The following is a 14,031-nucleotide window of genomic DNA, read 5'->3' on the forward strand; positions in this document are numbered from 1 at the left end:
TTTAACTTGAATTGTTAGCTCATTTCATTTCTCTTTTTTTCCAACAGAAGTATTTAAGACTACACCTTTTCTTCTAAATATCTCTATAGCTATAGATCCCAACATTTAGAATGTAGTATTTTCATATTTGTGTGGTTCTAAATATTTTTCTAAATTCTCTTATCTCCTTTGATGTATGAATCATTTAAAAGTGTATTTCAAATTTCCAAATATAGCAAGTCCTAGACACCATTAATCCAGTACCTTTGTATGAATTCGAAAGAGGGCACACGCACACACAGAACAAACACATATATATATGAACACATCCTGCAAACCCGAAAAACGCTGTGCACTTCCAGAGCCACGCTCTCGGTAGGCCTGGCTGCACGCATGCCGTGCCCGGTCACTCACTCACATAAGCCCTAGGCACCACACATGTACATATTCTACACACACCCCACCCCTGCAAAGGGACCTGGTTAGGGTCCGAATCTGGCAGGGGGGCCGGGATTTAGACATCTGACAAGAGGGACAGTCAAGAGAAGATCTCAAAGGCCCCTGGGTGGTAGCTGGGACAGGGCCTGGCGACCTACACGTGTGTGTGCCAGGAATGTGTGCGCGTGTGCTGTTCTCCACCCTCTGAGATGATGAAGCTTTATGCAGGGGGTGCCTATCCCAGCTGCTCGAGGCAGTGCAGTTATGACTTTGTTATTGATCTATAATTCAACTGCATTGTGATTAAAGAACTTGGTCTCTGAAACAGATACCCCAGTGTGTGTTAAGACTTTATTTGTGGCCTGGGGCTCCTGGATGGCTCAGTCGGTTGAGTGTCTGACTCTTCATTTCAGCTCGGGTCTTGATCTCATGAGTTTAAGTCCTGCACTGGGCTCCACACTCGGTGTAGAGCCAAATGAAATGAAATGAAATGAAATACTTTATTTGTGGTCTATTACCTGTCCTATGTTTATAAATGTTATGTATATGCTTTTTCTTTTCCTTTTTTTATTACGTTATGTTAGTCACCATACAGTACCCCATTAGTTATTGATGTAGAGTTCTATGATCCATTGTTTGTGTGTAACATCCAGTGCTCCATGCAAAACATGCCCTCCTTAATACCCATCACTGGGCTCACCCACCCCCCACCCCCTTCCCCTCTGAAACCCTCAGTCTATTTCCCAGAGTCCATAGTCACTCATAATTCTACTCCCTCTCCATTTCCCCCACTTCCTTTTTCCCTTCCTTCTTCTAATGTCCTCCATGTTATTCCTTCTGTTCCACAAATAAGTGAAACCGTATGACAATCGACTTTCTCTGCTTGGCTTATTTTACTCAGTATAATCTCCTCCAGTCCCATCCATGTTGATGTAAAAGTTGGGTATTCATCCTTTCTGATGGCTGCATAATATTCCATTGTTTATATGGCCATATCTTCTTTATCCATTCATCTATTGAAGGGTATCTCAGCTCTTTCCACAGTTTGGCTATCGTGGACACTGCTGCTATGAACATTGGGGTGCATGTGGCCCTTCTTTTCACTACATCTGTATCTTTGGGGTAAATAACCAGTAGTGCAATTGCTGAGTCTCCGGGTAGCTCTATTTTTAACTTTTTTTTTTTAACTTTTTGCGGAACCTCTACACTGTTTTCCAAAGCTCTATACAGAAGAGTGAAACTCAACCATTCTCTTACACCATACACAAAGATAAACTCTAAATGGATGAAAGACCTTGATGTGAGACAGGAATCCATCAAAATCCTAGAGGGAAACATAGGTGGTAACCTCTTTGACATGGGCCACAGTAACTTCTTTCAAGACATGTCTCCAAAGGCAAGGGAAACAAAAGCAAAATGAACTTTTGGGACTTCATCAAGATAAAAAGCTTCTGCACAGCAAAGGAAACAGTCAACAAGACAAAGAGGCAACCCACGGGATGGGAAAAGATATTTGCAAATGACACAACAGATAAAGGGCTAGTATCCAAGATCTATAAAGAACTTCTCAAACTCAAACCCCAAAAGCAAGTCAAAAAATGGACAGAAGACATGAACAGACACTTCTCAAAAGAAGACATATTAATGGCTAAAAGACACATGAAAAAATATTTAACATCATTAGCCATCAGGGAGATTCAAATCAAAACCACATTGAGATACCACCTTACACCAGTTACAATGGCAAAAATTGACAAGGCAAAAACAACAAATGCTGGAAAGAATGTGGAGAAAGGGGAACCCTCTTACACTGTTGGTGGGAATGCAAACTGGTACAGCTACTTTGTCTATGCTCTTTCTAAAATACATTCTCAAACTGGAGAATTCAAGATTCTTTATATGTCTATTGGATTCAATTTGCTCCTTACATTGTTCAAATCTATTCATTTTTTTCCGCTTGATCTATTAATTACTGAACGAGATGTGTCAAAATCTCCCAGTATGAGTATGAATTTGACAACTTCTCTTTGTACTTCTATTCATTTTTTGTTTATATATATTAAGCCTGTATTATTAACAGTACAAGTTTTAGAACAGTCACATTTTTCTAAAGAATTGTTCCTTTATCAATACAGGGCAACCTTTTTTATAAAAATACTTTTTAACTTGGATTCTGTTTACTGGTTTCAGCTTTATTTTAATTAGTATTTGCCTGGTATATTTTTAAACTATTTTTCTTTCACACTTTCAACAGTGTCTTTAGATGTGTTTTAGAGGTATCTCTTATAAGTAACACATAGCTGGATTTTAAAAATCAAATCCAAAAATTCCTGAGACATCTGGGTGACTCAGTTGGCTAAGCCTCTGACTCTTGGTTTCAGCTCAGGTCATGATCTCAGTGTCTTGAGACTGAGCCCTCAGATGGGCTCTGTGCTCAGCATGGAATCTGCTTCAGAATCTCTTTTTTTCCCTCTGCTCCTCTCCCCCTGCCTCTCTCTCACTCTCTCTAAAATAAATAAATCTTTTTTAAAAATCAAAAAATTCCTTATATTCATTGTGATTATTAGATTATTGGATTCATTTCTACTCTAGCTCATGGTGGATTATTTCTTTATGTGTTTTATAATTTTAGTTTGTAAATTCGTGTTCATCAGGACTGTAATTCTGGAAATTGTGTTAGGTCTAGACTGAAGTCATACCCATCCAGAGTGGTTTGAGGATAGGTTTTGAGCTTACTTCTACCAAACATTCCAATGCTATTACCTGCTCTGTACCAATGTTATTTGACTTTTCATTCTGGGGGCTCACAGAGTACGTAGGTATCTTAAATTCACACTCTAAATATGTTCAAAGATAGGTTCATGTTACTAATTCTCAAAGGAAACTATAAATCTTTCTAGGTTCCTAGGCTTAGATTCCATTCTTTGACACCTCTATATAGGAATATATTCTTTCCAAATCACCCTTTTACTAAATGTATACCCTTTCAAGGGTTCTGACTTTCTACTGGGGATGACTGAGAGCCAACTCCAAGCCTGAAACAGTCCCAAGACCTTCTCTGTGTGGGCTTCAAATCACAAGCCACTAAGGATAATTGGTGCAGACACTGTGGAACAGAGTATGGTGTTTTCTCAAAAAATTAAAAATAGAAATACCATAAAATCCAGTAATTCCACTACTGGGTATTTACCCAAAGAAAACAAAAACACTAATTCAAAAAGATATATGTACCCTTATATTTAGTGCAGTATTATTCACACTAGGCAAAATATGGAGCAACACAAGTGTCCACTGATAAATGACTGAATAAACAAGATGCACACATACACATTGGAATATTACTCAGCCATGAAAAAAATGGAATCTTGCCATTTGAGACAACACAGATAGAACTAAAGGGTTTTAGGCTAAGTGAAACATGTCAGGCAGAAATACAAAGTGCCACATAATTTCCCTTATATGTGGAATATGAAAAACAAAACAATCAAAAAACAGACTCTAAAATACAGAGAACAAACTGCTGGTTGCCAGAGTGGAGAAGGGTGAGGGGTGCATGAAACAGATAAAGGAGATTAAAAGTGGAGAGTGGAGAAGGATGAAGGATGCATGAAACAGATAAAGGAGATTAAAAGATATAAATTTCCAGTTATATAAATAAGTAATAAGATGAAAAGTGCAGCATGGAGAATAGAGTCAATAATATTGTTGTTGTAATTGTAATGATGTTATTGTAATGATGTTGTATGATGACAGATATATTTATCATGGTGAGCATTAAGTAATGTATAGAATTGTTCAATCAATATGGTGTATACCTGAAATTAACATAACATTGTATGTTGATTAAAATAAATGTAAATAAACTAAAATAAATAAACTAAAAATGTATAACTCAACTAAAAATAAATAAATAAAATTAGATATATGCAAATCTAAGCAATAAAACTTGAGCCACTAAGCTCCTAAGACAAGTAACTCCCCCACCTCAAGACTGCTACGGTATCAGTTTATATGCTTACCACTCTGGTTCTCAATTTCTTCTCCAATTTTGTACCTTTCACTTTTACAATCATGTTCATTACATTTTGTCCAGCATTTCTATCCTTTTAAGTGAGACAACTTTCAACTATCTAGATGGCCAGATTGCCAGGAAGAAAATTCTCCAAAGCCCTTACTTTTCCATTCCTTTTCTCTTGATTAAATAATGGAGAAGGCTCAATTAGACAGTGTTCTTTCTTAAACTATTTCCAATAGCTTCCCATTGCCCATGAAGAAGATGGAACCCCTCCAAGACTTAAGCTTCCTACAAAAAATAGTCATTTGAGTTGGACAACTGGGAATGGGTAGATGACAAGAGCAAGTCAGGAGGCCACTACCATGATGATTGGTTAGGAAGGCACTTAATGTATAATGAGTGTTCTAAACTAGGAATATCTTGACTTCAAAATAATGGAAGGTCCTCTGTAATCAATCTTTATAGAGCACAGCATGGGAAGCACACACTTATTATGGGTTTTCCTCTAAAAAATGTATAATTTAAATACATCAAGCATAAAGAAAATTAAGAAATAAAATGACTTCTTTTCATTGAATTCGTGTATGTCTTCATTGTTTCTGGTACTGTGCCTTGATCTACTGTGTACTGATCTATTGTTGTAAATGAACAACAACAACAACAAAAAGGACTAAGTTCTTTTCAGGAAAGATTTGAAAGAAGAAAAAATGCTTATTTTTTGGATACTTAGAAACATATTGTTCCGGGCAAAGTAATAATTTCTAATCAGAAAGACTAAAGAGAGGATTATCACGGAACACTTAACATGGTAGAATGGACAAAAGATCATAAGAAAAAAGACAAGAGTGTTTTAAATAGAATGAAAGCCTTAATATAAAATTAGATTTTTTTTTAATGGGGGAAAATAAAAGGCTTATACAAGTGGACAACATGAGTAAAGGAATATTCTGAATGTTCAAGGAGGAACAACAGGAGCAGACCCCACCGAAAATAAAGTTGGAACATCTGGAAATTGGAAGAGGAACATCGCATACTGTTCTTAAGAACAGAGACGCTCCCAGTTGGCCCTGCCTTTCCATAAGGATAGCGTCTCCCAGCTCCAACAAGACCGCTATGTGCACGGGGCAAGCAGTACTTTTCCACTTCCTCGGTAGTGGGCCAGGGGAGACGAAAGATAATGCAATAGAGAAACCATTATGAAGGCAAGATGACAAAAGATGAGATTACAATCTCAGAGGCCAAAAACACAGAACTGGGGAGACAGACAAGTGATGAGAATTAAGGAGCACTCTAAGGGATTTTACAAATGACAGGCTGATATTTTTCTACTTTGGGTATGAAAATGACATGCCGTGATGACTTGCCCACTAATCACGAGATGGTGAACTTGAAAAGGACCTTCAGAGGTCATTTAGACCACCTGCTCATTTCATTTACAATATCTCTTCTCTTCTAAACCATATGACCCTCATTTCTCCAAATGTGCATATGTGAGGTACTATATATATATATATTTCCATATATATATATGGAAATGCTCTATGCAAATATATATATATTCCAATATATATGATACTTATTAGACCTCAGTAAACTGCTCAGGTTTAACTATACTGATGGGATTAACCTAATAAGCATTGACACTGTTTAGAAACAATGTTCCTGACAGTTTCCAGTTTCCCGGGAACAAACATGCAGGCAAGCTTACCTTTGTGAAAGCTCGGTAACAGAGACCACACACCTCCACCAGGTAGGCCAGAGTGAAGACAGAGTTCTGAATCACAAAGCTGAGCAGTTTTGAAAATGGCTCCAACAGACTCTGCAATGAGATTGGGGCCAAATAAAATCAATTGTTGATTCTTTCATTAAAAAAAAAAAGTCTTAAAATCTTCTGGTACTTTAACTAATGGTATCATTCTTTCATTTAAAATCTGCTTCCTGGTAGTTATGGAGCAACTCTGTTGGTCTAACAAGAACAGAACCGGACCTTCAATGCCTTAAAAAGCAAGATTTAATCATTTTATTGCTCCAAAAAGAAATCCATTTTCCCAGGTGGCATCCTTTATAAACCTTATCACCGTCAATCCTATCCTCATGTCCACCCCGAGCAATCAAGACGCTGTGAGATTTGTATGAGGACTTTCCATTCTATTTCTCAGAATCTGTAGGTATCAATGGGCTCCTCCATCCAGCTCCTCCAAAACCTGTCATCTCAGTTCAACAGCACAAACCATCCTGCATGTAAGTCCGAAGCACAATTAGCTTAGATAAAACTTATCCCAACCCAGCTTCCTGCCAGTGTTTATCACGAAGGTCCAGCTTTGGTTTCTCCATCTGAATCCCACCCATAAAGGATCAGTTTTAGATCCATCTGCTCTCTAAAGTCATTTAGAAACATTTATTGAGCACCTACTAAGTGTCAGGCAGAGCTGGGTGCTTTTATATAGTTTATCTTGTTCAAATCTCTTATGACAATCCTGGAGAGACAGTTTGTTATAACAGTTAATGACACAAGCTCATGATTCCACACAATTATTTTCAAACTCTAGCTCTCAGTGACCTGGAATAAGTGATTCAGTCTCTCCATACTTAGTTCTCTCCTCTGTAGAAACAAGGCTAAGCAGGACCTCCACCTCATTAGTGTTGCTGTGGGCAATCGGGGAGGTAATGTAGGTAAAGCACTTGGAGGCAGTGAGTGCTCCCTCTGACCTGCATCAAAACTCTGGAGCTCGCCTAAGGCCATACTGCTCTTGAATAGAATTCAAATCCAAATTCCAGGGCAATTTTCCAAAGGCAGAACTGCTCTTTAAGGAAGACAGAGTTTTAATTGGGCTCCAAAAGACTTCCATGCCATGATTTCCACTACTTCTCAACCTCCGCAGTCCTGATGGTCTGGATTATAAAAGTAAACATGCTCAGCGTGCAAAGGTTGGATCTACAGGAAAGTACAGATAAGGAAGTAAAAGTCTGTCACCCCACCACCTCGTGATAGCACTTTACATATCTCCCTTCCTGCTGCACTCCAGTTTACCTCGTTGAAATTGTGTACATATGCAATCCTACATTTTGTCAATTTCATTTTGTTAACATAAGAAATCTCCAAAATGATTTAGTTCTTCATAATCATCCATTTTAATACCCACAAATGTCACATTTCATTATAAATAACATCCCAATAAATATATTTTGTCTGAAATTTGTATTTTCATTTTCTTCCTTAGAAGATATCCCAGAAAAAGAATGATTAAATCAAAGGATATGAAAGTTGGGGGGGGGTGCTTTTTCCTTACTGATCCAAAAATGAACTTGTTACATGTTAGTCGTGCCTGAGAATAAGAATTCTTTTTTGTTGTTGTTTCTATTCCCAACAGAAACCTGTGTAGCACTTTCTATATAAAAACTCTTAAAGGAACCCTTTGAAAAAGTACTGCTGATTCAGTATTCTTTGTTTTATATAAACACTGTTGCCTTGAAATATTGATGATGGATGAATGGTGACAGGACTGTATCTCCAGTTGGTTATATAATGTATCTTTATTCATCTAAAAAAGGAACCTGGATTCACACCCATATAGAAATTTGTTCTTCTATCCAGCAAAGCAACATAGTGATGGGGCAGTATGGTACAACAGAAAAATCAGGGAACTTGGAGTCAAAGGATCTATGTTCAAGTGTTAAACCTTCCACTAACGAGCTGTGTAATCTTGGCCAAGACAATTCATCTCTCTGAGCCTGTGTCCTTAGCTTTAAATGATCAAATTAAACCAAATGATCTCTTTGCAACTTTCCTGCATAAACTATTCATTTATGAAAGCACCGTCAAGGTATAAAGTTATTGGGGATGTGGCTTCTTGGTATTGAACTAGCAGTTATAAGCTACTGCTATACAGACTATTACATCGTTGTATATAACACAGCCCAGAAACACTGTATATAACACAGCCCAAGAATGAGGTGAATGAAATGCAGAGCTGGCCTTCATGAAGCTCACAGTGTCACTGGGGAGACTTTCATACAACGTAAGTGTTAGTATAGAAAGCTCTATCAAGTATTGTGGGGTCTGATATAGGAGAAAGTTGCTTCAGAGCATTCCAATTCACTTTTTTAATTTAAATGGGATTCAGATTCTCATCTGGAAGAATGAGAAAGAGTTCACCTCAGCAACAAGAGCATAAAGCATTTCAGGCAGAGGAAATGGCCGAAGCCAAGGCAAGGAAATATGAAATTAAATAAGATTATAAACATAAAGCAGTTAGCATAATGCCTGCCATATGGTAAGTGCTCAACAAACAGTGGTTGTTGTTTTGATGATAATGAGAATGATTCCGGAAGAAGGCAGGAGGCAGGGGGATGGGACAAGTAGCCAAAGCCGACATTAGAAAGGTAGGCCGGCAAATTAATGAAGTACCTTCTCGTATGCCACATTAAGGAATTTGGACACTCTCCCAAAAGAAATGAGAGGCGATCAAAGATGTTTAAGCAAGGAACCAGGGCAGGAAAGTCTGTGTTTGGAAGGATCACCTAGATTATAGAGGACAGGCTGGTGACCATGGCCCAGGACAAAGAGGGCCGATTGTAAAAATGAGATTGTGATGTATTAGAACTCTTCATACTAGACACTTTCACCACGTTCGAAAGTGAAACATTCAGTACACTATAACTATTTCTTCAGTATTACTACATGTCTGTGTTTTTAGGTTAAAAAATAACCAAATAAGCAATGGGTTGTTTTTCTGGAACATACAATACATACCCTTGTGGCATTGGTAGAGGGTATCTTCAAGAGGCAAATCATAATTCTCAAGCTGGAATCTAAAGAACACTGCGAACAAATATGAAGAGAGTAAAAGTCAGTACCCTTCTTAATATATCTTTTGCTTCATGTATTTTTTATAAGTGTTTATTTTAGGGGGAAAAAATCTCAAATATAGCTGCCTCCTTAGTTTTCTATGTCATATATTGATGTTGAAAAAAATCATTCTCAGGTTTAAAAAACTTAATTAAACTTTTAATTAAATAATATTAAATAACTAAATAATTAAGCATAGCACCTAAATTGTTTTTCAGATATATTCTTAAAATTAAATCAGACAGAGAGATGGATAAAGAATTGAACGGATGGATGCATGGATGATGGATGGATGGATGAATGGATGGACAGACTGACAGATAAATGGGTAAGTGGATATCAACTATGTCCAACTCTAAAGAGATACACTAATTTATCAAAGGCCATGTTCCAGGGGAAAAAAAACTACTCAGATCTATTTAAAACCATCAGGCTTATTAGTCCAAATAAAAACCAGTCTCATCTGCCCTTCCTTTGCTACTGAAAGACTGACAAAAACCTGCAAAAAAAAAAAAAAAAAAAAAGCAGTAAAACTTCTACAAGAAAAAAATTATGCCTCTCAAATCTGTTAGAGTTGTATGTGGGCAACGTTCTACATCAAATGTACTTTTTAAATTGAGGTGGTGGTGGTGGGGCAGGGGGAATGTTACAACAAAAATAAGCAATATTATTTAACATGGTAAACATATCACAATAGCAGGTATAGTTGATTCTCTGCAGCTGTGCATCATACTAACTTTTGAAGATAGCAAATTAAGCCAGTGGTTCTCCAAGTATAACTGGTGATCTCACAGCTTGAATTACTTAGAAATTTGTGAGAACGCAGATCCTCAGGCTCAACTCCCAGTGCATCAGAAACTCTCAGTATCAGGCCCAGGAATCCTGCTTTCAGCAAGTCCTGCCGGAACACTGACCCACACTGGACTCTGAGAGCCAGTTCTCTGAACTGATGAGAACAAAGCACAGAAGGCTTTTCAACAGCTCCCTGCTTTCCCCAGAGAGTAAAAACAAAGCAGAAGACGATCAGAGGCAGTGCCCAGATTGGATCTAGCAGGGCCAGTTTTTACATGAATTCTGAAAGCTTTTTACAGGTAGCTTGTAAGTGTACTATTGGTCTATTTAATCTGTCCAATACCCACCAGAGTTCATGTGACATTTACATTGCTTTAAAGCAGGGGCTGAAGACTGGCTGGCTGTAGGGTCCCCACGGTATTTTAAAAATCAGGAAATATCATCTTCAAAACCATGGGAAGAGCAGCGATTGTAGGCCTGCGTTCCCACACGACAACTGGGCGGCGTGTTGTAGCTCATGTTAGAAGGGACTCGTTAGAAGCAGTCTCGTTAGAAGGGACTGGTGCTTCCCATTTCTCAAGGGTCTTGGTTCTCTGTATTATCTTAAATCACTCCACTCATTAACCTCGCAGTCAAGGTCCCTATGGGCAGGACTGATAGTCACAAATGAGGCTTACCAGTTGTTTGGTGGCGACAAGGGTTCCAACCGGTCAGTGATCAAGTTAAATATTTAACTTAATATAAAAGTTAAATATTTTGGTTCTAGCATCCACCTATAGGCATTTGAAATTGTCATGCCTGACCTACCTTCTCTCCAAGTATGTGGCGTTAAGCAGTGAGTAGCCCTGAGTGGCTCTTGGTTGGAGGGAGGTTCTATGGGGCCATGTTAAAAATGCATCACTTGATTTCCTGCAGGTATATGTATGGTATCTATATACATACACGGTTTCTAAGTACAGTAGTAAACCTCCTTCTTTGGATTTATTCATCGACTCAAGCTTGGCAAGCAGACACGACCACAGGATGTGAGAGACGGTAAAGATCTCAGTATATCCACTTTTCGTGGGAACTTTAAACTCCAAGAAAACAGCACACATCAAGCTAAGGGTCCCTGAAGTACCCTTACAGACCTTATTTTGGGGTCATATATTCCAAATCTGCTAATTTGAAAAAGGGCATTATCAAGGGTGGTTCGTCTTTATAAAACATTTTTCATACACGCAATACTCATTTCAGAAATAGTGCTGCCAACATGTAACTTCACTCGTCAGATCAACAAGTGATTGATTTTATTGTGAGTTGATTATTTCTGCAATCTGCATAAAGCACAAAAAGCTTGTGGAGCAAATGAGGCTCAGAGACATAGAAATGGCCACTACCAGTCACCTCCTTTCTCCCTCCCACGGACTGAATGCCTTCAATTTACCCCTACCGTAGAAGGATGGTAGGAGTCTGTCAGTGGAACAGATACTGAACCAGGAGTCAAGAGACTTGAGTTTTAATCCTCACACCGCCATCACCTCTCTGAATTTGCAGCCCCCCCCAATCTGGAAAATGGGGGCATTGGAATGGGATGGTTTTTATAGGTCTCTTCCAGCTTTTATAGTATAGAGTTCTGCTTCTGCATTCAATGGGCTCGTGTTGAAAATGTTCCTTAGGTTACCAGATTCACAGCTAGGTAATTCGTGTGTATTCTTGCAGGATGGTAGGGTGGCTTCTGGGTGGGGGGCTGGTGATGGTAAAGCAGCCACACAGAAATACAGTATCAACTTGGTCTTTCAAGTACTCTATTCACAAACACATAAACAGTCACCTCCCTTTAGATAGTTCTCTGAAACTTAGCTTTACATTGTATGTCTAGCCTCCTTTTAGACAAAACTATGCTTTTATTTACTTAGACATTTATTGAGAAATATTTCCATAATCTACTATATCTAATTTTTTTAAATCAACTGAAAAACATGAAATCACTATGTCAAAATGCCTACTGCATACAACTGTAGGTTTGTACCATTTCGAGAGCACAACCTACATAGTACTCTGTCGTTGGTGCCTAACAGAGATTCTCTAAGCCCTTTATCAAACACTGAATCTTTCTGAGCAGATGGTTGGCAAAACCTAAGATCCTAATCGAAATTGAAATCCCAGACTCAGCTTACCTTCAAGGGCAAGACACAAGGCAACTTGGCAAAAAATGTCTGAAACTGGTTGCTGATGGTGGTCCAGAGGCTGCTAGGCGAATCCATGGGCAAAGCTTCCATGAAGGTAGCAATGTTTTCCAAACAGCGTATCATAGCACCCCCTGCTGGTAAATTCTTTTTGTTATTTAGACCCTAAAAACACAAAAGCATAGGCAATCAACTGCTGAAACAACGTGGGGATTCAGATAGCTATTTGTCGAAGATCAGTCTTAAAAATCACATATTCACGGTTTAAATGTGTGTCGTGTGTCTACACAGGCTATTCATTGTAATTGGCAGGAAGAGTACAGAGAAGAATCAACAAATTCAGCCACACTTGGGAAAAACTGTGACCTTTAATTCCATGAGAGAAGGAGAAATGCGAGCAAGAAATAAGGAACATCTTTTAAGGATTTGCAGTTAGCGTGGTTAGTGGCTAAGAACACACAATGAATGATGCTTGCTGGAAACTCTGCAGGCTAAAGCCTGAGCATAATGACTACAGAAGCAGGAAAGTCTCTAGGGCCACCTGTCAACCCTCCAAGCTAAGTGACAGAGATAATAAGCATGGGACCAAACACATGAACCCAAGCGTTGTGACACAACGAATAAGCAATGGACCTGAGAATTGAATTCAAGTTTCGTGATGGAGCAAAAATGCAGAACTCAAATCCAATCCTCACAATACAAGAAATAAGCAGGAAGCTGAGACTTCATTTCAAGTCTCGTGATACAGTGTGCGCCGCTCTACCCACAGCAACTTCTGAGAGCCTGAATGTTCAATGGAAGTGAGTGTGCTTAGCAATTGCCTATCCACGCCTGAGCTGAGGGTGTCCCGAAGCTTTAAATAAATAGTAAATCCACACAAAACAGCCATATCCAGTGGACACACTTCTGTGCATTGGCAATTTTTATTTCAAATTAATTTTAAGCATTTAAATTATTTGAGATGAATTTGACATCTTTGTATGTAACATAAATTTAGTTTTTAAATTAAATGACTGAATTAATTCCTCAGCCATGACTTTGGGAGGGGCAAGCTTAGAGGTGTCCTCAAAGCAAACCTACCTCCAGGAGCTGACTGAGAGCAGCAATAGAGCTCAGTTCATTGAAGTCCATCAGAGACGTGGCTAAGGTCCGTAAAAAAGTCCCATCTGGAAAGTCAACAGTCAGATTTAGTGGTGTTTGGGCTTCAGCAAGCGGGCACGTTTGTGCTGGCTGGATTCCCCATGGAGGAATTACCTTTGATAGTGCTCTGGAACAGCTGTGGGAAGATGCCGTTGGGGGCCAGCTGATGGAAGATGCAGCGCAGGAACTGCTTGGCCACCCCCGCGGCGTTGCCAGGAACCATCATGCTGGGGTTGCACAGGGAGAGAAAAGACAGGGACTCATGGAGCACCCAGCATGAGTTTAGGTTTTTCTGAACCTCCTTTTTTTAGAGGTCAGGCACTGACACATCGATCCTCTTAGGGAAGATCTCCCTGTCATTTTCATCAGTGAGATGAAATATTGTAGTTACACGGAGTCCCTGTTAACAATAAGTTTCTAGAAAGAGAGAACCAGGACATGTCAGAGTGGCCCCCAACTAATGAATTCCAGCCGCCCAAGTACAGATGAGCCTTCTGACGCCCAGACAGAAAAGGTGACCTGTGAGGGCTCCAAGTCCAGAACACGGTAGAGTCAGGACAAAACCCAGGATGAGATTATCAGCAAGACCCTCCCAGAAAGTGTCATTAGCTAAGAGAGAGTTGATCTGGGGGGAAATGCAGGGAGGGAGA

At 39.1% G+C, this 14,031-nt stretch overlaps 1 protein-coding gene across 8 annotated transcripts in view; it reads right to left on the minus strand.

The window, feature by feature from the left end:
* UNC79 (unc-79 homolog, NALCN channel complex subunit) overlaps positions 1–14,031 on the minus strand; it is a 240,734-nt gene that overhangs the window by 37,733 nt on the left and 188,970 nt on the right. For all 8 annotated transcript variants that reach the window (XM_044230469.1, XM_044230471.1, XM_044230474.1 and 5 more), the window contains 5 exons: positions 13,496–13,608; positions 13,322–13,407; positions 12,233–12,406; positions 9,186–9,254; positions 6,141–6,251 (listed from right to left, as the gene is read on the minus strand). In XM_044230469.1, coding sequence (XP_044086404.1) covers positions 6,141–6,251; positions 9,186–9,254; positions 12,233–12,406; positions 13,322–13,407; positions 13,496–13,608 — 553 coding nt within the window. The remainder of the gene's footprint in view (positions 1–6,140; positions 6,252–9,185; positions 9,255–12,232; positions 12,407–13,321; positions 13,408–13,495; positions 13,609–14,031) is intronic.

The sequence above is a fragment of the Neovison vison genome, chromosome 13 (genome assembly GCF_020171115.1).
Source record: "Neovison vison isolate M4711 chromosome 13, ASM_NN_V1, whole genome shotgun sequence".
NCBI classification, from domain to species: Eukaryota; Metazoa; Chordata; class Mammalia; order Carnivora; family Mustelidae; genus Neogale; species Neogale vison.